General features: G+C 56.2%; 1 protein-coding gene across 1 annotated transcript in view; it reads right to left on the bottom strand.

Annotated features, from left to right (window-relative positions):
- Nucleotides 1-2423: 2423 nt before the first annotated feature.
- Nucleotides 2424-24423, bottom strand: part of IGDCC3 (immunoglobulin superfamily DCC subclass member 3) — a 37964-nt gene continuing 15964 nt past the window's right edge. The window contains exons 3-13 of the mRNA XM_004578338.2: nt 8627-8771; nt 8213-8343; nt 7773-7910; nt 6571-6729; nt 5415-5580; nt 5047-5294; nt 4704-4868; nt 3922-4113; nt 3695-3799; nt 2790-2928; nt 2424-2673 (exon numbers count right to left, since the gene is read on the bottom strand). Coding sequence (XP_004578395.2) covers nt 2424-2673; nt 2790-2928; nt 3695-3799; nt 3922-4113; nt 4704-4868; nt 5047-5294; nt 5415-5580; nt 6571-6729; nt 7773-7910; nt 8213-8343; nt 8627-8771 — 1838 coding nt within the window. The remainder of the gene's footprint in view (nt 2674-2789; nt 2929-3694; nt 3800-3921; nt 4114-4703; nt 4869-5046; nt 5295-5414; nt 5581-6570; nt 6730-7772; nt 7911-8212; nt 8344-8626; nt 8772-24423) is intronic.

The raw sequence follows: 24423 nt of genomic DNA, 5'->3' as shown, positions 1-24423 counted from the left end.
TGTCTCTAGGGAGACAAAAAGCAGGCTGGCGGATGCCAGGTCAGGGGCCCGGGGCCAGGTGCACTTTGCAAAGTCAGATATATAGAGAGGAGGAGAGACAGAGAGGAAGATCTTCTGTCCGATGACTCACTCCCCAAGTGATCACAACAGTCGGCACTGCACCAATCCGAAGCCAGGAGCCAGGAACCTGCTCTGGGTCTCCCATGCGAGTGCAGGGTCCCAAAGCTTTGGCCCGTCCTCGACTGCCTTCCCAGGCCACAAGCAGGGAGCTGGATGGGAAGTGGAGCTGCCAGGATTAGAACTGGTGCCCATATGGGATCCCGGCGCGTTCAAGGCGAGGACTTTAGCCGCTAGGCCACGCCGCCGGGCCCATCCCTAATTATTTTTTAAGATTGATTTATTTACTTATCTGAAAGGTGGAGTACATTTTCCAGAGAGGGAGAGACAGAGATCTCGCACGGCTGGTCTTCTTCTCAAATGCCAGTGATAACCAGGGTTGGACCAAGCTAAAGCCAGGAATTCCATCTAGTTGTCCCATACAGCCGGCAGGAGCCCAAGCACTTGGGCCACTATATCCTGCGCTGCTCAGGCCTGTCCCAAGTAGGAAAATTAGGGTCCCTGCCTGACTCTAGCTGACAGATCTCCTAGGGTGGGAATAAGGACCTGAAAAACCACCCCAGGAGGGGCCCTTACCCAGAGTACACACAAAGCTGGGGGTCCCTGTGGCTCTGGGCTCCCACCCACCCCCAGGACCTGACAGGCCCCCAAGCACACCAGACACAAAAAGCTCAAGTTTCACTTTGGCAACAGGACTTTTATTGAGTCAAAAATGAGTGTGACAAACCCGAGCCAGGTGGCTCCCAAGAGAAGGGGGTGAGTGGAGGAGAGGGAGGACCCTGGACACTGCCTGTCATTTGGGAGAAGGGCAGAGCCCGCCGCCACTCCCAGAGTCCCCAGGGACCTGACGTGGGCTTCCTAGGCAAACACACAACTCCTAACCTGGGTCAGCTACGGGAACACGGAGGAGGGGTGGGGGTGGGCAGGGCTGTACATTCTAGTCTCAGTCTTAAGGAACACACATAGCTTTCATTTTGTTTTTAAATTTTTTTTTTCTTTCTGCTGTATAACCAAAAATAGCTATTTGTCTCCTTGGTTTTTTCCTCTTCTTGTTAAGTCATTCAGAGAGCAACACAACAGAAAACAAGACCTGAACAGTCACTGGACATTAACAACCCTAAGGACGCCTTGTAGAAAAATAGCTTCCGGCCCCTCCATGTCTCCTGGCGGCTGCACAGCTGCCCAGAGGTGGAGCAGGCTGGCGTGTCCCACCGGTCAGAGAACACTGCCCTCACCCCACCCCAGGCACCTGACACCTGTCCCTCCTGTGGGGCCTTTCAAGGCCCTGATCTGGGGAAGTGGCACCATCCCCACTCCTTCCCAGTCCACAGGAGGCAAGAGCAGAGTGGACAGCAGCTGGAACACTGCGGGTCATGCCCAGTGGGATAACTGTTTTCACTTCTCCTTTCCTCTCATTTTTGGCTTTTTGTTTGTTTTTCACATTTTCTCTGACCAATTCCATCTTCAGTTCTCTGCAGCCCTAGGGGCCACCCTTTTGGGGGAAAATGTGGGGGGGGTTCAACACGGCTGGGGCTGCAGGGGGGGTCCAGTGGCAGCACCCCCCAGCCTTGAGGTAGATGGCTCTGTCACACCTGCAAGGGGGACGTGCCTTTTCTTCTTCTTCTTCTTCTTCTTTTTTTTTTTCCCATTTTTCTATTCTGGACAAGAGGGGAGGGGAGTAGGGGGTGGGAGGCCCCTGGAGGGGGCTGAGGTAGGAGTACGTTGGGGCTCTAGGGAGCAGGGCAGGGCCAGGCCCCACTCCCCTAAGGACATTCATTTCGGCTGAGGTAGGTGCTGGGCACACAGCAAGTTCCATCCTGAGAAGGCAGCGCGCCACAGGGCGGTGCCAGGGAGGGTGGCAGCCGGGGCCGTGGGCCTAAAGTCTCCACTTCCCTCCCTCGCTCACTTTTCTAAAGGAAGTCATTCAGTTCCAAGTCGCAGGATGAGGGGTGCTGGGTGGCAGTTGAGGGGTGGGCTTGAACCCCTCGGGCTCCCTGGGAAGGCCTTCGACATCCCCCAGGGGCTGTCACCTGGCAACATGCAACTGGAGAAACCACATTTAACCTGAGAATGGGCTACTGCCCCGCAGGGGTGGGGCCTGCGTCCTGCAGGAGCTCGGGGGCACTTGCTTGGCTCCTCCCCTCGGGCAGGTGCAGCGGCATCAGTAGCACCGAGGGCTGGGTTTCCTCCCAGAGAGCCGCGCTGGTGGGATCCTGCTTGGGAAAGCCAGACACAAGGAGTTCAGCCAAGGGCCAGGCTCTGGTCCCGAGCAGGGCTGAGGACCCCCAAGGTGACCCTGCACCTGATCAGAGGCACAGAGACGCGCTGGCTCCCAGGGAACTCACCCTTGGTCTGGGCCCGGACTGCGCCGCGGTCCCTGGTGAGGGGAACAGTTGCTCCAGCTCCTTGGCATCCACATTGCCTTTCTCCTCCAGGCCCCGCTGACCCTGCTCACGCGGCCGCATCGCGTTCAAGGCCAGGATGCTAGGGTCCCTGTGGCTGCGAGGGCCCTGAGGAGGGGACAGCTGGTTTTCCACATCTTTACACAAAAGCACCCTAAAGGGTAAGACCAGAGTGAGATCGGAAGGACAGGGGGCCCCAAACTCTCTATCCCTGCAGGCTCCGCCCTTCACCCATCCAGCCTCCTCCCCTACTCCCTAGCCCCTGCACACCTGCCCCTTTGGCCAAACAGCAGGAAGAGGACGCAGAAGATGATGCAGGTGACCCCGATGTGGATGCCGATGACAATGCCTGCGGTGGACGTCTGGTTGCTGGCTTCCTCCTTGCGGCAGTCACAGGGTGGGCTCAGGACTGGGGACGGGGGCAAGGTGTGGCTGCGGCTCTCCCGGACTGAGGCATCGCCCACCCACCTCCCCACCCGCCTTTGGGGCCAACCCCCCAGCGGCTGCCACCCCCTCCCAGAAGTGGCGAAGATTCAGCCATCCTGCTTTATTGTTTTAGTTATCACTTCCTGAGTTTGTGCCACATATAGGGAGGGGGCCCTGAGCACACACCACCTCCTCCTTGCCACAGCTTTCTATAAAGTAGAGATTATTTTCTGTGGGTTATAGCAGGCAAAACTGGAGTTTGCAGGCTGGCGCTGGGGTACAGTGGGTTAATTGGCCACCTGTGATACCAACTGACCCATAGAAGTCAGTTCCAATCCAAATCCCTGCTAATGTGCCCAAGAAAGCAGCAGATGATGGTCCAGGAATGAAGACCCTGGCCACTCACATGGGAGACCCAGATGGAATTCTAGGCTCCTGGCTTTGGACTGGACCAGCTCTGGTGGTTGTGGCCATTTGGGGAGTGAACCAGTAAATGGAAGATCTCTCTCTCTCTCTTTCCGTCTATAACCTTACCTTTCAAATAAATAAATGTTAAAAATGAAACAAATCTGTGGCTCAGAATTCAAGGAACTTGTCCCCAGGCTACACAGCGAGGCTCCCCGAAGAGCATGACTTTAAGTTCATCTCCCCACAAGGGCTCTGCCACTGTTCCGCCTTCTGTCCCCCTGCAGCCCCCAAGCCCTGCTCTGCCTTCCTCAGATCCTCCCTGTCCCATCCAGGACACTCACTGGCCCTCTCAGATGTTCCCTGCAAAGACACGAGGCGGACGGTGGCGTTGCTGTCCCCGTGCTGGTTATAGGCGAGCAGCTTCACCTCGTACACTGCAGTGGGGTCTGGAGGAGGCAGAGGCAGGTACTCAAAGACTGCCCCACCAAGCAGCCATGTCCTGGCAGGAGAGGGAGGGGAGCCCACTGGCCACTTCCTGGCCCCCAGCCCCAGACTGTGTCCACCTCACCAAGCTGGCTGAGGTTGTAGGAGGAGGCGGTTCCGGGCAGCAGGATGGGACCAGTGAAGGCAGCCCCGCTTGCTGGGCGGTAAAACAGCTTGAAGCCACCCTCACGCTGGGCCAGGCGGGGCCAGGGCTCCCACAGCAGCTGCAGGGAGGTGTCGCCCAGAACCCGTGCTGACAGCATGGGTGAGGCGGGGGCTGTGGGTACAAGGAGGACTCTAGTGAAATTCTGCTTTAAATTCACCATTTAGATATTTTTGTTTTATTTGGAAGGTGGGGACAGAGAGAGGAGAGAGAAGGAAGATCTTGCATCCACTGATTGACTCCCTAAATCCAGCTGTGTAGCCAGGGCTGGGCCAGGCTGAAGCCAGGAGCCTTGGAGACTTAATGGAGTGGGGGGGCGGGTGGTCTCCCAAGTGGGGAGCCATTCCAAGTCCTTGAGCCACCACCTGGGATCTCTGATGGTGGACATCAGCACATTAGCAGGCATTGAAGGTAGAGCAGGATTTGAACCCAGGCACTTGGATATAGGAATGAGGCATCCAAGTTGGCAGCTTAACCACAGTACCCATCAGACTGTTCACTCTGAAGCTCTGACCACTCGCCCAGCCCCTGTTCTTTCTTCAGTCATATGAGCTGAGGCTGGACCAGTGGACTCATGCGTGGGCTTGCTCAGCTGGTGGCGCCTTCCCAGGGGATCAGAGATGAGCAAGGAGACCCAGCCCAGGGCGCCCCTGTGCCCTGACAGCCTGGGTGTGTCTGGTTAGTACTCCACATTCAGGCCTCACCTTCACCCCGGGTGCTGGCCATGGTGGGGACAGAAGCCGAGCTGGCCCCTCTGGGCGTGTAGGCCTTGATGTAGAAGCTGTAGGCCGTGGAGGGCTCCAGGTCACTGACCACATGCTGAAGGGTGCTTTTGCTGACCGCTTCCTGGTACTCCAGCTCTGGTGGGTCTAGGGAGGCAGCACATTTGGGGGTAGGGAGGTTAAGGGGGTGAGGGATCCCCATGGAACCTGGTAGAAGGAGGGTGGCCAGGGGTGGAGTTCAGAAAGCATTGGATCAGGACATTCGAGATCTCAAAGGAAGGGAAAGGGGGGCTTGGGCAGCGCCTTTACGCCCCATCCCACCCACCGGTGGCCTTCCGGATGTGCAGGACATAGCCAATGATGTCCTTGGTGTTGACCAGGGGCTCACTCCAGGACACGCGGACCTCAGTGGGTGACATGGAGGTGGCCTGAACGTTGCGAGGAGGCCCAGGCAGCCCCTCGGCCCACAGCACGGTCAGCCGGGCACTGGCCTGAGATGAGCCCGCACTGTTCTCAGCCACACATTGGTAGATGGCTTCATCCTCAGGGCCGATTCCAGAAATGGTCAGGGTGCTGTGAGGGCAGGCGAGTGGACAGAACTTCAGGTGCCTGTCCCCGGTGGGTCCCTGGGCGCCAGCCACCTCCTCCCACAGGGTTCATCCATCCCAGACCCTCACCCCAGCACACGGGCACCTGTTATTATTCTTGAGCCTGACGTGGCCTCCAGGCCCCAGCACCTGTCCATTCTTCAGCCAGGTGACGTGAGGGGGTGGCTCCCCCTGCGCTTGGCAGGTGAACATGGCCGTGGTCCCAGCTGGCCTGGAGATGGACTGTGGATGCTGCACAAACTCAGCAGGGGCTGTGGGGTGCACAGTGTGGTGAGCCCCCTCCACACACATTCATGTTCACCCCTGAGACTCCTCAGAATGGGGGGAGCCCAGCCTCCACCTGGCTCTGTGCTCAGCAGGAGGCTTACCTCCCTCCCCAGAGAGGGCTCCATTTTAATGACTGTTTAAAAGACTGACATCTGTATCCAAAAGTAATCAAGCTGATCTCCCTGTTGTGGGGAGGAGGGGGAATTGCTACATAAATAAGCATGCTAATAGGGTTGGCTGCACCCCAAAGTGATAATGACGAGAAGATGGATGCACCCCCAGAGGCTCTCACTCCCTCTCTCAATTCCACTCTCCTCCAACTCCAGGCTCGCAGTCTCCACCAGCAAGCCTCTATCATGTTCACTAACAGCCCATAGAGTTCTAAACCGATGGGACTGATGACCCCGCCTCCCCCATCTCCCATTCTAGGGGAAGGAAACGCTCCCCAGAAAGGTCCTGAAAAGGGAAATCCAAGCCTAGGTCCTGTGGTCAGTTGAATCTGATGGCCGGAGGCTGGATGGACTGGCTGTAGGCCGGTGCCTGGCTGGCTGCCTGAGCTTTGTCTCAGCTGGGTATGACAGTGTGCAAATACTCAGGATGCTGGGCATGCACAGACAGCAAATGTGAGATTGGAAGTGACACAAGTGTGAATGAACATGGCACACGGGGGAGAGACGTGGTGAGCAACATGGACATGGGTGGAGGGCAGCTGACATCAGCAAGGAGGACCAAGGCAGCCATGAGGCCTAGTGGCTGGGAACTCTGACGTCCCCCGAACCCTGTTCCCGACACACACATTCCTGGGCATGGCCTGGCAGCACAGAGTCAGCGCCAGTGAAGGACCTGGTGGTGGTGGTGTTGGGGTAACACAGGGTTCCTGGCTTCGGGTGGGGGTGGGGGCTAAGACTGCTCCTGAGAGAGGGAAGCAGGTAGTGGGTAAGTCTGGGGGTGGGTGAGGATGGCCAACCTCGTACCTTGCACCACCAGCCGGCCCTGTGCCGTCCTCCTCACCCGGGTTCCAGGCCTGTTGGCCGCACACACATACACACCCGAGTGTTGGACCGTCACATCTGAGATGATGAGGTTTCCTGTGCCCAGCACCTGGATACCTTCCACTCCGATGGGGCGGCCATCTGAGGAGCAGTACAGAGGGGCTGGGGTCAGGGAGCTGGGTGTGGGGCAAGAGGGGAGCAAGCCCAGGAACATTCCAGAATTCCAGAGAACTGCCCTTTTCATCAGTCTCCCAGCCCGGGGAACTGCAGAGGCAGCAGAGCCCCTGACCCTGGCCCCTCCTGACCTTGGAGACCCCTCCCCTCCAGCCTCACTCAGTGACAGGGATTAGATCAGCAGTTCCCAGCCTGATCTGACTCCCTTTGTTCCTGTACATTTGTTCATCATGCTTGGCTCCTGGAATGCCTCTAAGTCCCACAGGAAGAGGTTTGGTTAACTGTCTCCCAAACTTGTGGGAGCCCCATAGCAGGTTCATCCTCTTGACCCATCAGGGCTTGGAAATGCTGGGCCAGATGGTCCTCCGAATGCCCAGGCCGTTCCTCCCAGCCTCGGGCTGGGACAGGGCCCCCAAGCCCCAGCCCAGGAAGAGATTAGCACAGTCAGAACGCAAGGAGACAGCTCCCCATTCAGTGGCTGAAGTGGTGAAATCTACTCCATTATCCCAGCCACCCCCTCCCTCTGGTCCCCGAGCTGCCACAATGCTGCACAGTCTCGCAGCCCCACCCCGCCCCCTCCAGAGTGGCCCTCCCCGGTGACCTCTCCGTGGGGACAATGTGGGCCCATCTGCACCCTTCGATTCTCTCCTTCAGCTGCCGAGGGATTTAGGCTGCACTGGGGTTGGGGGCGGGTGAGGGCCCCTCCCCCGGGTGAAGCTTTGACAACTGGAACTTTGGAGAAGCTGCGGAGTGAGTGGGTCGGGGAGGGGACAGAGACTGGGGTGCCCAGAGTTTTGGGTGAGGGGGGAACGCCAGATCTTGATGCGGTAACCCCGGGAGCTAAGCCAGCCTCGTTGGGGGCCCGGGGAATGCACCAGGCAGGCCAATCTGACTCTCCACCCACCCAACCCCCATCCTACCAGACGGACGCCCAAGGAGAGCAAATAGGACTCCAAATGCCCCCACACCCCATCCCGCCCCAGGAGCTGGGGGCAGGAGGGGAAGCTCACCCAGGCGGCTCCAGGACACAATGGGGCGCGGGTTGCCCGTAGCGACGCACTCCAGCACCGCGGTCTGGTGCACTGTCAGGGTGAGGTTCTCAGGACCCACGAGGATGGTCGGCTCCTTGTAGGCCCCGGAGCCTGAGCCTAGAAGATGCAGAACTTCCTGGCTTCCAGCCTCCGAGCCCACCCACAGCCTAGTTCAAAACAACCGGCAAAGACAAGGCAACCTGCAGAGGGAGCTCCAGTTCCTAGCTCAGGGCCACAACTCCACCTGGGGCCCTGCCCCTCGCCCTGGGGCAAGGAGGGAAGCAGAGGGGGAGCCTTCCAAGGTGGGAAGACTCCCCAGAGTCCCTCTGAGCCCTCAGCAGCACTGAACTTGACTCTCTGCAGGTAATAGGGAGAGAGGCAGTGAGAAGGAGGAGGAGCCGGGAGGCTCAGGCACTCACCTGAGACCGTCAGCTTGGCCCCGTGGCTGACCCGGACGCTGGCGATGTTGGAGGCCACACAGTGGAAGATGCCGCTGTCCTCAGCCCGGAGCCCTGTGATCTGCAGGACACCCTTGGGCAGCAAGGTGTACCTGTTGGGAGGAGGGGCACCGTGGGCCCCTGAGGCATGGAGCACCAAGCGTCCAGGTGCTATGTTGGTATCACAGTCATCATCATCACTCTGACAGGTGGATGTCCCCACCAGCCCTCCCCGCTCCCCCCGGGACTCCAGCCTTGGTGAAGATTGTACAGCCATGTCCATCAGCCCAGCAACCACTAAGAAAGCCAGTGCCAGCTACTGCTGGAGGCAGGTGATTCCACCTCCCAGGCCATGGCCATGGGCAGGCCTCATCCAAATCCCTGCCCCAGGCTCACCTCTCATTATCCGTGTCGATGGGGACTCTGTCCTTCTCCCACATGATCAGGGGTTTGGGAAGCCCGTGGATTTGGCACTGGAAGCGGGCCACACCACCTTCCTCTCCCACGGTAGCCTGGGGATGCACGTGGAAGTCTGACATGGCTGGGGAAAAAGTGAATGGACTGGATCAGGTGCACTCCCGAAGTGCCGGGGGCTCATTGGATGGGATGTGTGGGTGTGGCCTCAGTATGAACCATCTTTCCCAAAGATACCCTGAGAAAGATCTGGACAAAGTCCTGAAGGGCAAATCTCTAACAGGGAACCCTTGGGCTGTCATGGGCCCTGGTGGAAGGGACACTGGTTCTCCTCCAAAGCTGACCCACGAAGGCATAGGTGCACAGGGCCACGGAGAAACATGCTGCATGTTTGTTTTTCAGAAATGGATGCTGATGTCCAGAGAGGAGAGCGACAAGCCCAGGGCCTCCCAGCTGGGACCCTGTGACTGAGACCCACTGGATTTTATTTTTGTCCTTCATTGCTCCCACTGTACGCGTCCTTACTCTACCTGCCCGTTCTTCTGCAGCTTCAGCATGCCTCAAAGGGTGGGGTATTGCTGGGAGGTGACAGGCAGAGCCAGCAATCTACATTTCAATGTGTCATAAATATTCAGGTCCCCCTCCTCACCTTTCAGGGAGCTGCTGGGCTGGCTTAGAGGGTGGGGTGCCTTTCCCCGGTTTCAGGCTGGTTAAGTGTTCCCGCCCACCCCCAAACCCCACCCCAAGAAGCCGGGGAGGAGGAGACCCTCCTCAGTCGGTTCCCAGCCTCTGCACTAAGGCTGCAATTTCATTAAAATCCACTTTGCTTCAAGTGCGAGAAGGCGGCTCGCCATCTGTCCAGGCAGGCGGGCGGGCAGCCCCTCCCCTCGGGCACTCCATCACCGGGGACAGGGGCTCACCTCCCAGGAGGGGCCCACCTCCCAGGAGGGGCCCTTCCCACCCTGCTGCAGCAGACACACATGAGGGTGTGGGGCCTGGCCCCTGCTCTCAGTGCTCTGGCGTGAGCAGGCAACCCTCTCCGTGGCCTTGCACGCCCTGTCTCAGGCATGCTTCACTTCAGTCTTTGTGCCCTCTTCCCCAGGGTCTGGGGCGGAGTGGCAGTGGGGGTGATGCTGGATCCTTTGTGGCGCTCCTTCTCCATCTCATCTGCATGCAGTTCATTAAATATAAACATGCATAAAAATCCCCGCTCTGGCCTCCTCCTCTCTAAGGGCCTCCTGGGAATTGGCTGATGGGTGTGTGTGTCTCTTTGTATGTACGTGTGGCACTGTGTCTCTCTGTATGTGGGCCGAGTGTCCACGTGGCTGGGGATGGAGGATTGACTCTGCCAGCTCTGGGGCTGCCGTAATTCTGGCTATCAATCACATGTGTACCTTGGAGCCCTTGGGTAGGAGGTGGAGGCCGGTGCCCAGCTGGGACCCATCAGGCCTGGGAAGGTCAGCCTCCCCGTGTCTCAGGCCAAAGGCCCGCAGGTCAGCCTGGAAGGCTCAGGGGAGGGGACCAAGTTGCTGCTGGGGCCCCACTACTGCCTGTGGCTCCAAACTGCATGCAGGAAGGCAGGGCTGGCTGTGGGCTGGAGGGTGGTGAGGGCACCCGGTTCCGGGTCAGTTGTCCCCCGCCCCAGGGCCCTGTCCATGTGGAAGCTGAGGAGCTGCCTGCGCCTTCCTCCCTTCAGCTGGAGAGAAGCAGCCAGTCCCCTAGGGACCTGGGCAGGGACTAATGGCTCTGCCGACTACAGATGCTTCCTCATTAAGGAACCAAATCCTTTTGTTGTTTCCAGTCCCAACTCTGGGTCCCTTGGATGCGGCCACAGTCAGGAGCTGGCCAGAAGAAAACTAACCATGGAGACCATGGAGACAGGAAGAGTCTGGTCTCCATGTCTGCCTCCCACCAAGAATTTCTGAAGGACAGTGGGACAGCTGCAAGTGCTGGGGTACTGGATAGAAGCATGAGAGCTAGGAGGTGTCATGGGTGATGATCCTTGGTCAGCCGGTAGCTGGAGTCCCAGGTGCCTGGGAGCCCTTGCACACAGCTGAGCCTCTGCCCTGTCCATATGGGCCTTCCATCACAAAGCCACCTCGCTGCAGTTCTGCCAAGCATTTTGCGTGGGGTAGCTCATGGGGCAGGCACCTGCTGCTCAGGGTTGGGATGCCAATCCCCTGCAGAAGTGCCTGGGGTCAGGGAGTGCACTGAGTGAGCTGGAGCTCTGCTTCTGATGTGGGCTTCCTGCTAACGTGCACCTGGAGAGGCAGCAGGGGTTGGCTTGGGTACGTGGCTCCATGCCATCCACGTTTGTGGGAGACCTGGATGGAGTATCTGTCTATTAGATTCAGCCTGGTTGTTGGGGGTAGAGGGAATTTTGGGGGTGTGAACCAGCAGATGGAAGACTTCTGTTTCAGCAATGTTGTTCAGAAGTGTCTGAAGACAAAACACTTCGCATGTGAAGGAAAAGCAGTGGCTGAGGCACCCTCCTGGGCATCTCTGTTCTCCAGTGCCTTTCTAGTAGTCCCAGAGCAGGATACCCTGCCATGTATACTGCCTGTTGGAACCCTCTCTCTTCACAGGTTGGAGCCCCAGGAATGGTCCCTCAACTCCATTCCCAGGAGCCCAGCTGCATAGTTGTGGTCCCAAGAGAGGTACTATGCAATAATAGGAAGGTGTGGCCCTGTTAGTCCAAGATTCACCCCCCCTACTTTTGCAGACTGTGGCACACAGCCCCTAGAGGAGCGGTCCTCTCAGCTGTCAAGGGAGTCCTGGGCCAGGTGCTCAGGGCCCTCCCAGCCCCACAAACAAACTCTGTACATCTCCAGTCTATGGGCAGGCAGACTCTGCTTAGGTGGAGAACCTCAAGTGTCTTGCACAAATGCATTGTTCATGAGTCATAGTGTTTACGGCCTCAGGGCCAGTCTCCCCAGGCGGGTGCAAGGTGCATTGTGTGTGGGTTTGACCTTGCACTTGGCTTGCACTAGGAGTTACACTAGGGTCACAGAGGAATTGTGGCCATAGCCTCTGGGCAGAGGATTCCTCAGCAGAGCTGGATGAGTGAGGTGAAGGCTGCAGCTGCAACCAGGAGCACTCTAATCACTGAGCAAGTCATCCCGGGAGGCCACTGGGTGGTCAAGGAGAGGGTGGGTGAGTTGCTGCTGTGGCTGAAGACCCCATTCACAGCCAGTGATAGAGGTCTCGTATCCACGGCTGGTGGATGGGGCCTGCTGCTGGGACCTGGGCTGCCAATGCTTTATGCTCCTGCTGTTGCCTGTTGGCCTGGTCGGGGAGTTTTGGGTCCCCCACTTGAAGCTGGAAGAGGTAATGACAGAAGTTTGCAGGGGAATCCTTCCAGGTGAGAAGCCATAGAGAGCCACAGGGAGGCAGTTGGGAGCAAGGAAGAAGAAGGCATCTTTGTCCCCAGGCTATCTGGGAAGAAATAGCTGGGCTCTCCCTGCCCCCACCATGGGTATAGCCAGGGGGTGGAGGGTGAGCTAGGCAGTGTACCTCGTGGGCAGGAAACAGTTCCGGACACCCCTATAAATCACCCCGCAGGGAGGGGGGTCTCCTAAGAACCAGAACTAGGGCTACTTGGGGAGGGGAGGGGGCACTTAGGTCCTGGACCAGGGACCTCTGGTGAGGTCAGGCCTGCATTTGATTAGACAGGCTCCAGGGGGATGCAGGGGTCAGCGAGGGGTCGGGGCAGAGTGCCGGAAAGGAAACTCGGGTCTCCCGCCCTCCCCCCCCCCCCAGCCAGGCTCCTATCCAGTGTGTGATGATAAAGAGATGTGTGCAAGCATTTGCATCAGGATTGTAAGAACAGACTTTGCAAAAGCATGTGGCACAGGGGTCTGAGCCGCCAGCTGTTCGATCTTTGTACAGCCATCCAAGAGGGGGCCTGGAACCACAGAGACCCTTCTAGGGCCCGTGGGGGCCAGGTTACTCCTTGTGTCCAGCCTTGCCGAGGATCAGGGTCATGCAGCCCCCTGGATCCCAGCTCCTACTTAGGTAGTTTGAACGATTGTAACATTTCTGGCTACATCAGACACATGCCTGAATCCCAGACACTTTAAACCACCGCCCCTGACTTTTCCTTCAAGTTTCAAGTAAGTTGGCCCTCAGTATCCATAGGGGCTAGGACCCAGGACCCCCGCCCCTCTGGAAAACACCAAAATTTGCAGATGGTCAAGTCTTCACTTTTAGGGGCCAGTGTTGCAGTTCTGATGCTGTTTTTGAGGTCACAGGCCCTTCCTCCAGTCACACTGAGGTCTCCCTCCCAAGATGGCATCTAGAAGTGGCCACAGGATCCAACACGATAGCCTTGTGGCTGAAGTCCTCGCCTTGCACGCGCCGGGATCCCATATGGGCACCAGTACTAATCCCAGCAGCCCCGCTTCCTATCCAGTTCCCTGCTTGTGACCTGGGTAAGCAGTCGAGGATGGCCCAAAGCCTTGGGACCCTGCATCTGTGTGGGAGATATGAAAGAAGCTCCTGGCTCCTGGCTTCAGATCGGCTCAGCTCCAGCCATTGCAGCCATTTGGGGAGTTAATCATTGGAGGGAAGATCTTACTTTTTGTCTCTCCTCTTCTCTGTATATCTGACTTTCCAATCAATCAATCAATCAAACAATAAATAAATAAAAGATTTTTGTTTGTTTTTGAATATTTATTTATTTTTATTATAAAGTCACATATAGAGAGGAGGAGAGACAGAGAGGAAGATCTTCTGTCCGATGATTCACTCCCCAGGTGTCCACAATGGCCAGAGCTGCACTAATCTGAAGCCAGGAGCCCAGAACCTATTCCACATGGGTGCAGGATCCCAAGGTTTTGGGCTGTCCTCGACAGCTTTCCCAGGCCACAAGCAGGGAGCTGGATGGGAAGTGGGACCGCTGGGATTAGAATTGGCACCCATATGGGATACCGGCATGTTCAAGCAAGCACTTTAGCCATTAGGTTATTGAGTTAGGCTCAGTAAAATAAATCTTTTAAAAAAAAAATGTAGGCACAGTCCCTTGGGAACAGTCTGCACCCACAGGGCCTTCTGTCGGTTAATGCTAGTTTCGACTGTCCCCTGTCACCTCCCTGTGCTATTCGGTATATGGAGGCCAGGAGCCATACAGTTCCTTAGATTCCTTAGCCACGTGTCAGGTACTCAGCCACCATAGGTAGCTCCATAAGAGACTACACCCATGGACTGTCACTAAAAGATGGCATCCCACAGTTCCAGACCAAGCCCATGACTCCCTGCTCACCCTTTCTCCCTGGCTGTCCTCCTCCTCCTCCCCCACCTCTTCCCCTCTTTATCATCAGCCCAGTGCTGCCCCACCTGGGCTGGTGTGGAAGTAGGGTGGGGTGGGAATTGGAGACCAGTGATCAGGCCCATGGGAGATGCTGCACTAAGGCTGTCCTTTGTGCCCATACAGAAGCTGCCACACAGGACGAACTGGGCTCCCAGTGGTGTGGGGAGGGACACCCGCTGAGAACTTCTGTCCCAGAGGATCGTCATGTCTGCATCACAAACTTCCCAGACCTCTGCCTTTCACTTTTGCCCTTCACCTGGGGGGCCATAAGTGGACAGGTCAGTAAGGAGTGCCCACACCTCCCCCTCCACTGTGGAGGGAAAGTGGTGGAATCTTGTGTGAAGAGACAGCTGAGCAGGTGGTGGGGGTATTGGGGAAGAGGGGTTGGGACCTCCAGACCTCAGTGCGGAGAGACAGAATGGGTAAAATCTGATTGGGGGGGTGCCATGAGGGGGGCTTGCTTTTCTATCTTAGCTGTGCCCTGCGGGCTTCAAAGAGGCCCCCCAATCAACAAGCTGTCAGTTGGAAGAGGCCGCTGGGTCATTGAGGCCTTGATTCTTCTAGTAAAATGTTTATGAAGCCTATAAACTTGAACATTTATTGGCCAAGCTCATTGTGGGGGTTGGATGTGGCTCTCCGAGGTGCAGTTAAAGCACCTGCTGAACTTGGGCCCTAGTGGCTTGACCAGGGCTTCTCCCAACCCCACCCCAGGGAAGCTCTGCTGGGTCGGGGGCCTGGACACAGTGGTCCTGGGAGGATCCTTACATATTTCCTATCATGGATGGTCTGTGAAAACAGGGAAGTATTGGCAGAGAGTCCCAAGCCTGGGAAGTTTGTGACCTGCTCAAGGTTCTCTGGCCCAGCCCACCCTTTCCAACCCCCTGTCCCATTCCTCCCATCACCCACCCAGTCCTGATCCAGGCTCTGATAGGGAAGAGCTGCAGGCTGAGGGATAAGAGAAGCAGGAATATAGAAGCCAACCTAAGGGTTGAATTACGGTTATGTGTCTATGGGCCGACATTAGGGTGCAGCTACCAATCACAACAAAGGCCAGCATCCCATGTGAGAACCAGTTTAGTTTCCTGCTCTGCTTCTGACTCAGCTCCCTGTGCCTGCGAAAGCAGCAGAGGATGGCCCAAGCACCTGGACTTCAACATGCATGTGGAAGACCCAGATGGAGTTTCATGCTCCTGATTGCAGTCTGGTCCAGCCCTGGTCACTGCAACCCTTTGAAGAGTAAACCAGCAGATGGAAGATTTCTCTACCACTCTGCTTTTCAAATAAATAAATTTTTAGATTGAGTCCAGGAACAGCCATTGGGCATAGTGGTTAAGACACTGTTTGGGATGCTCTCATTTCTCACCAGAATGCCTGGGTTCAAGTCCCACCTCTGCTCCTGATTCTAGCCACCCTGGCAGGCAGCAGATGAAGGCTTGAGTCATATCCTGGGCTGGCCCTGGCTGTGATGAGCCTGTAGGGAGTTGACCAACAGATGGAAGATCTCTCTCTGTCTCTCAAATGAATCATAAAAAGAGTTGGAGTCTGGACACTTTGTAGAGCAGGGAGGGGCTGTGTGAGGTCTGGTGTTGGACGTGGGAGTGAGTGGTTTGGGAGGACCACAGTGGCTCCGAAGCCCTGCTCAGCCTCACTAGGAGTGAGTGACCCAGCTGGGCCTTGGCCGGGTGACTCTGCCTTCCTCTGTCTGCCTCCACAGGCCCCTCACTCCCTCCCATGGGCCCCTGAATCTCAGCCCCTCCTTTCCCTGCACTCCACCACCAGCTCTCCACTCCTCCCCCACCCCCATTCCAACACAAAAGGCAACTTTGTCTTTCAAGTCAGCAGCCATAAATCCCATCTCTCCCTTTCTCAGCCACCTCGGCTACCTCGGACAAATGGGGGGCCTGGCTGGGGGTGAGGGAGGGCCGGGGTTAGGGGTGGCGAGCTCAGCTCGAGAGGCGGCCTAGCATCCTGCAGTGGCTGCTGGGGGACCCTTTGATGCCAATGGCCTCTGAGGCCCAAGGCGTGGCCACAGCGGAGGCCTCTGGGGGCTCTCACAGTGGCTGGGCTGGGCCGGCTGCTTGTAATCAATCAGTCTCACAGGCTGGGGGCTCCTACAGGTCAAGCCCAGCTCCTGCTGCCCCTGCCCTGCAGCAGTGTGCCATGTAGGCTGTGGGCCCTGCTTTGTACGCTCCAAAAGTGATTCTCATTTCCAACAGCATGGCTCTTTTTCCATATATCGGGGTGTGGGGGGGCTGCATCTTGGCTGGGGTGCATGCGTGTCTGGTTCTTACAGCAGTCCCACAGGCTAGCTTCTAAGCTTTCACTCTGGCATGCCACACAGGGTGTTTCGATTATCGTCCTCCACCCCAGTGGCCCTTTACTCATAGGTGCCATGCCAGGTGGCCATAACACATACTGGGCAGATGATCATCACTGCTGGGCCAGGTCCTCGCACAGTCATCTGACTCTGAAATCTGCAAAAATGCACAACCACATTAAGATTCGACAGTACTTACACAGGTCACATCCCGAAAGGCAGGGACTGGCAGCAGGTCATGGGCCCTGGGTACATGAGCCAGGCAGTGAAGGTAGTAGCAGCAGTTACAGAGCGGGCTGACTCAGAACCCAGGGCTCTGTCCCTGCACCCCAGCTGCACACCCCTGCATGGGGCAGAATGCACTCAAATGCTACTCAGACTTGACTACAGATGGCTCCACTCTTATTTAGTTGCCCTAGGGCTTGGTGCTGAGTTTTACAGAAGGTCACAAATGCACAAGAGCACCAAGATAAGGTGGTGTGATAACCGCCACCCCCATGGTCGCTGTACCCAGTCTCCACAGTTCTATCAGCACAGATGGATAAACAGCCAGGGTGCTTGGTCCCAGGGTGGCCTCTCCCCTAGCACCTCCAACTCTGCCCTCCAGGGAATCATCCCTGCAGGAGCTTGGGCAGGTGGGGGCAGGTAGTGGGGGTGCTTACATGCCTATACCCCTTGCATGCCATATGCGGGATGCACTGGTCTTCCTGCTTTCAGGAGCCATGGGACAAATGTTCTGGGATGCTAATGGCTCCCCATGGCAAGCAGGAGTGGCCTCAAGCCTTCTAATAATTTTGTGTATGATCCTGGTAGTCACAACCCCTCTCTGGCCCTCTGTTCTCCTCTGTAAGATGGGCAGTGGAGCAGGATGAATCATAAAGCACTGCCCAGCTGTAACCTTGGAGACTCCATTGCTCCCAAGCGCTAGCCCTCAGGGACCGCATCAGGGGCTGGGAGTTGACCTGGGAACCCCGCTCTGCCTTGGACTTGAGAATGTCCAGGCCCAGCAGAGCTCCCTCTGTACAAACTGCCTTCCTCTGCCGGTGTCAGGGTCACCAATCTTCCTTAAGTAAACCTGCCTGGGCCCACAATATCCTGAACTTCCGTGGATCTGCTCAGAACGCCGGATCTCCTCTCCTCCCGGAAGAGCATCTGGTTAGGGGGCCCAGGCCGGAGCTATTAAGTAAATTGCTTTCACATGACCATGAGGACGGCCTCACCAAAACAGATCCTTCCTCCAAATTTCCAGAGCTATAGTGCAGGATTTGTAAGGACCAAGACAAGCTGTGTGGCTAGGGACTGGAGAAGCAAGCTGGGACGTAGCCTGGCTCTGTCCCAGGCTCCTAATGCAGACTTTCTCCTCCAAGCTTCATTTCCCTCATCTGAAAAATGGGAGTAGGGGTGAGGGGTAGACAGGAGTCTCTAAGGTCCAGCCCAAACCTAGCACTCCAGGACAGGGGCAGATGCTGTAACATAGTGAGTTAAGCAGCTGCTTGGTATACCCACAGCCAGTAATAGTGCTGGGACCAAGTCCCGTCCCTGCTTCCAGTCTAGTTTCCTGCTAATGCACCTGCTAGGCATGGTGATGGTCCAAGCATTTAGGACCCTGCTAGCCATGCTGGAGACCCAGATGGAGTCCCTGCTCCTAGCTTTGGTCTGGTTCAGTCCTGGATGTTGTGGGCATTTGGAAGAGTAAACCAATGCATTGGAATATCTCTTCCTCTCTCTATAACTCAGCCTTTCAAACAAACACATTAAAATAAAATATATGAAAGTAGCACTGTGCTCTTGGAACACAGCTGTCCCATCGAATCCTGGTGGCTCAACCTTGTACTGCCAAGGATTAATGCCAGCAGACTCCCCAGCAACTGCCTGGAACATGGTGTTGGGGAAGGGGAGAGTCCCGGACTCTCTGATAGTAAATGGGTTACCAATCTTGGAAATGGACTTATTTGGAGAACCCTACTGCTGCCCTCTAGTGGTTGAAGTCTCCTAAAAACTTGCAGAAGGTTTCAGATGTTTTCTTCCCAATTCAAATAAGCAATTATTCCCACACCAGCCCAGAAGTCGCTTCCTCTTCCCATCTATCAACAACCTCATTGTGCACCAATCGCCCAAGTTACAAACTAATAAAGTTTTTGTTCTTCCTCAGCCCTCCTTCTCCCATACTTAACTGGTCACTCAAGTTTTCCCCCTACAAGCTTCTCACCCCCAGTCCTCTGCCTCCTCCATCCAGAAGCCTTCATTCTTTTCCTGAATATGCAAGATGATGCTCAGGTTCTCCATTGCTCCAAGTCTGCTGGTGATGGCGTTCAAGGCCTTCATCATCAGGGTCCTCTTTCCATCTTCAAAGCCATCAAATTCTGTGATCACACAAGGCAAGTTTGCCTTCCTCCTACTTATCACAGGAACTCACCCTTTCACACCTTGGCAGCTGCAGGCCCCTCTCCCTGCAACCCACCTGCCCCTTTCTTTAAGAACACTTCCGCCTTCCACAACCCCTCAAGGAAGCAGAATTAGTGCCTGACACTGAGGTGCTGCCTGCACCTGCGTCCTAGCAGGTAGCTGATTCTGAGGGTCAGCTGCCCACACATCTCATCTGCTCACCCCCCTTTTTCTCTCCTGCATCTGGAACAAACACCACGGAAGTGGTAAGCCCTCATCCTGAACCTTTAAGCGTCATTCCCATCATCCCCACTCTGCCTTCAGGAAGTCCTCCACCTGGGCCTCATCTTCTTTCAGGACGATAACAGAGCTGGACTGCCCCCACCCCTTCTCAAACCTGCAATGTCACAAGGGCAGATTTCTAGACCCCACGGCCAGAGGTTCACAGTCAGGGTCTGCTGCGGTGCCAGGAATCTGCATTCCTAGATCATCACACCCCCCCCCACCCTCCTCCTCGGGCGAGTCAGATGCATGGAGACCCCTGACCCTGGGCCCGGCAGGGTCTCTCTCAATCAAGCCTCCCAGGCCGCCTGCAGGTGCGGGAGGGCAGCGGGCCTCCACCGCCAGGGAGTGCTGCGCGGAGCCCGGCTCTCCTCCGCCGGGCCCCCAGTCCAGGCATTCGCGCGGCCGGCGCCCGGGGCGCTGCGAGCGGCGGCCTAAGTGGGACCATCTGCTCCCGTCGTCGGAGGGCAGAGCTTTGTGTCACGCTCCCAGCCCCCTCACTCGCCGCGTCCCGGGGCTCGGAGGAGAAGAGCCCCGGAGGTCCGGCTGAAGGTGCGGGCCGGGCTGGACTCCCCTGGGCGCAGGCGGCAGCGCGCGGGAGCCAGCGCGGGCAGGCTCGGTTCCCACCGGCGGCCGGGCCACGGGGCCCCTTTGAAGTGGCCGCAGCTGCGCCCCGGGCCCCGCTAATCCGCGCCGCCGCCTCCCCCAGCACCGCGGAGCTGTCGGCGCTGAATGGCGCGGGCTAATTACCTCGCTCGCACCGCCGCGGGTGAATGCGAGAGTCCGGCATTGTGCGCGGCGAATGGAGAAAATAAGACGGCCATTGTCCCCGCACGCCAAACGAGGGTTTGATGTCGCTGAGGCGAGCGAGGCACCATTTCCCGCCACCCTCTTCCCCCACTCCACCCCCAGCCCTTCGGCTGCGGATCGCCTGAGGGAAACTGAGGAAGCGGCTGGAGGTGTCCTCTTGGGGAAGGCGGGCTCCTCTTCCCCACCCGGGCCATCACCTCCACGGGCTGAGGTGATCCCCCGCTCTGTCCCTAACGCAGATAAGCCAGGCCTGACTCTGCCTGCAGTTACAGCTGGAGATTTCACCTGGGATCGCATAAAGCGATGGGATACCGTGCACTATGGCTACCTCAGGGCCATCCGCCAGCTGAAGGAGCTGGGAGAGACACTCAGGGGACAGAATGTGGGGGGCACGTAAGCAGCCAGGCCGACGTGGGCGGTGGAGTGAATGGCTGGAGCAGGGAGCGTTTGGGTAACGGGTGCTTACGGAACCCCCGACTCCACGCGAGCCCGAGGCCTTTCTTTATCACCCCATCAGGATATGGGGCAGCTAAGTCATGCAAGCTGTGGACCACACTCTGCACCCCAGGGGTTCTCCCGCTGCCTCTGCACACCTGCAGAAGGGGACTGTTTGTGGGGTGGGGCTGCCTGCCGCTATCGTTCAGGACCTAACAATGTCGTCCTCCGGATACCTCTCCACAAGCAGGTGTCCAGACTTTGAGATTTGCATTTTTTTTTCTTTGAAAGCCAGTTATACAGAGATCTTCTATCTGTTGGTTCATTTCCCCAACTTCCATAAAGTCTGGAGGTCCCTCACCTCCTCTACTTCCCATTCCAGCTTTCCACTAAATCTATACCCCAGGAGGCAACAGGTGATGGTTCCAGTACTTGGGTTCCTGCCATCCCTGTGGGAGACCTGGACCAAGTTTCCCAGCTCTGGGTTCAGCTGGACCAGACCCCGCATTGGCAGGCTTTGGGGAGAGTGAACCAGCAGGCACAGGATCTTTCTCCTTCTTTCTGTAAATCTGATCTGCCTTCCCAATGAAAATAAATAAATTTTAAGAAAAACGACATTGGGCCTGGTATAGTAGCCTACTGGCTAAAGTCCTCACCTTGTATGTGTCAGGATCCCATATGGGTGCTAGTTCTAATCCCAGCGGCCCTGCTTCCCATCCAGCTCCCTATTTGTAGCCTGAGAAAGAAGTAGAGGACAGGCCAAAGCCTTGGGACTCTGCACCTGTGTGGGAGACCTGGAAGAAGCTCCACTCTCCTGGGGATGGTCTCAGCTCCTGCTGCTGGGGCCGCTGGGGCCACTGGGGCCACTGCGGGAATGAATCGGCGGGCAGAAGATCTTCTCTCCTCCTCTGTATATCTGACTTTCTAATAACAATAAATAAATCTTTAAAAAAGAAAAGAAAAAGAAGGTAGCGTCTCAAGGCTTTTTCATGAAAAGGTAAGACATAAGCCCTTTGCAGTCTACATACCATCAAAGCCTTCAAGCAGGCACATCTGCCCAGCCATTGCTCACTGGAGAATAAAAACAGAGAAGGGACAACAGCCATTGTGGAGGGACGGAACAGGCAGCAGCCAAGCCATTCCTTGCCCTGCCAGCCAGTCACAGTGGATGCTCCCAGGCACTGGCTGTAACCGGGATCCGATCCTTGAGCAGCATACGGCTCAGCTCGCGGCTTTCCCAACTCTTGATCCTGAAGCAAGGTTTAATCAGCCTCAATCGTCACCCCAGACGTGGTCATCATGTTTTCTTTTGTAACTCTCCTAGCTGAATCTTCATCTGAGAATCGTATTTCTGCTGCCTAAGGCTCTAGCAGCATACGTCCACTTGGCATCCCAGCACCTGCCATCACCAGAACACCCTGCTACATGGGCCCATCTGTCCCATGAATCAGCTAGAGAACTCCACACATAAAAGTAGACCTGCTTGTGATTGGGAGGCTTGGAGCTCCAACTCCAGCCTAACTCCCTCTTTTTTGCACCTCCTGCCTCTGACCACTCCTCCATTACCCGCTTCCTTCCAAACCGAGAACTCGAAGGAAAGACAGAGTCACCTGTTCTAAGGGTGGGTGGGTGGGGGGAGACTTATCCAAGGGAAAAGCAGCACGAGTTAAGACCATTCTAGTGCCTTCCCCAGGGTAAGCCCTGCCTGGCCCCCACCCTTCTCCTAAGCAGCCTGCAGACCGGGGGAGAGATAGGCCAGATTGTCTGCCCCAGAACAGAGCTGGCCTTCAGATCCCATTCTCCCACCCCCAAGAAGCACAGCCAAGCACAGGGGCCAATGGCTTCTTCTTGATCCAATCGAAGCATCACACCAGCTTGCTTCTCAGGACCCTGACTTTGGATAGTTGGACGGGAAGATGATTTCAGAAGTAAAAAACAGAAACAGAAGAAGGCACATTAGACGGGCTCTGTCCTCAGGTTCACACTGTGGAGTCTCACTGTGTGTGATCTGAGAGGATGGATCCAGAAGAGCCCAATCCCGAGCCAGGTGTTGGTTGCAGCCGTGCAGATGCTGCTTGAGACACTCACACACCCTCCTGAGGGGTGCCTGGGTGAGTCCTAGCTCTGCTCCCACTTCTGGCACTTAAATGTACACCCTGAGAAGCAGGTGATGGCTCAAGTGTTTGGGTCCCTGCCACTTCCGTGGGAGACCTGGATGGAGTTCCAGGCTCCTGGTTTTGGCATTTGGGGAGTGAGTCAGCAGATGGAAGGATCTCCCTCTACTCATTTCTCTATCTCTCCTGTTAAAATACCTAAGATAAACGCATTCAGAAAATTTTTGAAAGAAGAAAAATTTTTGAATATTCTAATCCGATTTGCCCATCACACCCAAATTAGGGCACCTTAGGGTGTCAGAGGCTTTGAATACAGCTTTAAGAAATCTCAAAATTCAGAGTGAAGAAGATTGTTGCAGAAAAAGGGCAAATGAGAAACAAGTGGCAAAACAAGAATAACCCGAAAGGGGGCAAAGGTGGAAGTGGCAGAGCAAGATCCTATAACTGTCTATTACCAGCTAGGTACTGGGTTTTGGTTCTCGAAGGTGCCACTTCGTGCTGGGCCTGAAATTAGAGCTCAAAATCGCTGAGACCCATGAGCACCCTGGAAAAGAACACCCAACACCTTTGTGTCACAGCTCCAGGCACCCAGGTCTTGGTACAAGCCCCGTCCATGTGCTGCATTTTCACGGAAGTGACACAAACACAGGCAGGACAGGAGACTGGGGGAAGGAACAAGCAGGAGCACAATGAATCAGCAAACACTCCCTCCCCTCATGCCTGAACGATGTGCACCTGCTCATGGTCAAGTCTACCATCAAGGTTTCCGGGGATTCCTGGAACTGGCCCATTTCCAGGTTGGCCCACACACTTGCCTAGCTATAGGCCCTCACTGGCAATTCCAGGACTACACACTCCTAGCCAGATGGGAGCGAGGGAGCTGAGAACTGAGAGCTCCCTCTCCATTCCCCTTTCCCATGTTTGCCCACTCCAGGCCTCTTCCAGCTTCCTGGTTGGGAGAGGATTGAAATGTGGGAGATATTCTTTTGGATGCTGTGTGCAGCAGTCTGAGGCCAGTAATGACTCTGAGGCATGACCTCCTGGACGCCCATGCGTTTGCATAGCACATACTGGGCTCACACCCGCCCAGACACACAGGGGCAGGGAAGAGGTGGCCGCACACAGTGCCAGGGAAGGGGATGACCCTCCTAATTCTCACCTGTGCAGGAGGAGCGACCAACTCCTTCTCCACCATTCCGTGCCACCCCCCCTCCTCCTCCGCTAGACCATGGGCAGTGACCATGTCCTAGAAATCTGCCTGGGCCAGCCACTTAGGACCTGGGCACAGCTAGGCCTGCACAATGGAGGAAGGCTGAGCTAAAGGGGATGAGAACAAGGGTACTTTTCTGCAGAACTTGCATCTGATGTTCTAGAAGAGAGGCCAGCACCAGTGAGTTGCAGAGTAGGGGTATGGAGGGCATGGGGAGCAAAGGGAGGGGTGGGAACTGGGAACACCCATGATCAAGACAAAAACTAATTCAGGTTCCAGAATATTCCAGAACTAGGAAGGAACTATAGGTATCTTTGACTATGACATTCTCCACACTACCCTTCACCCGTGGGGCCCAGGAAAGCAAGCAGATGAGGTCACAGTCCCACAGGAGGGAGCTGAAATCTTTCCTTTTAAAAAAATCTATTTATTTTTATTTGAAAGGCAGATTTACAGAGAAAGAGAAGGAAAGACAGAAAGAGGTCTTCTATCCACTTGTTCACTCCAAATGGCCACAATGGCCAGAACTGGGCTACTCGGAAGTCAGGAGTCTGGAGCTTCTTCCAGGTCTCCCAGGTGGGTGTAGGGGCCTAGGGACTTGGGCCATCCTCTTACAGCTTTTCTCAGGCAGCAGGGAGTCGGGCAGCAGGGACTCGAACCCATATCCATATGAGATGCAAGTACCCAGATGGTGATGCAGACTAAGGTTTAATCTACTATGCCCCGGTGCAAGCCCCTGAAATTTAAGATTTTAAGAGCAGCAGCTTCTCTCTTCCTCTTTCTTCCCTCCAAATAAAAGCAAAAAGGGGGAGAATGTTGGGTTGAGGTGTAGGGGTTATGATACTGCTTCGGACACCCACGTCCCCTATCAGTGTCCAAGGTTGAGTCTCAGCTCCTCTTCCGATTCCAGCTTCCTGC

This window comes from Ochotona princeps, chromosome 6 (assembly GCF_030435755.1).
Source record: "Ochotona princeps isolate mOchPri1 chromosome 6, mOchPri1.hap1, whole genome shotgun sequence".
Lineage (NCBI taxonomy): Eukaryota > Metazoa > Chordata > Mammalia > Lagomorpha > Ochotonidae > Ochotona > Ochotona princeps.
This window is presented reverse-complemented; position numbering and strand designations above follow the sequence as displayed.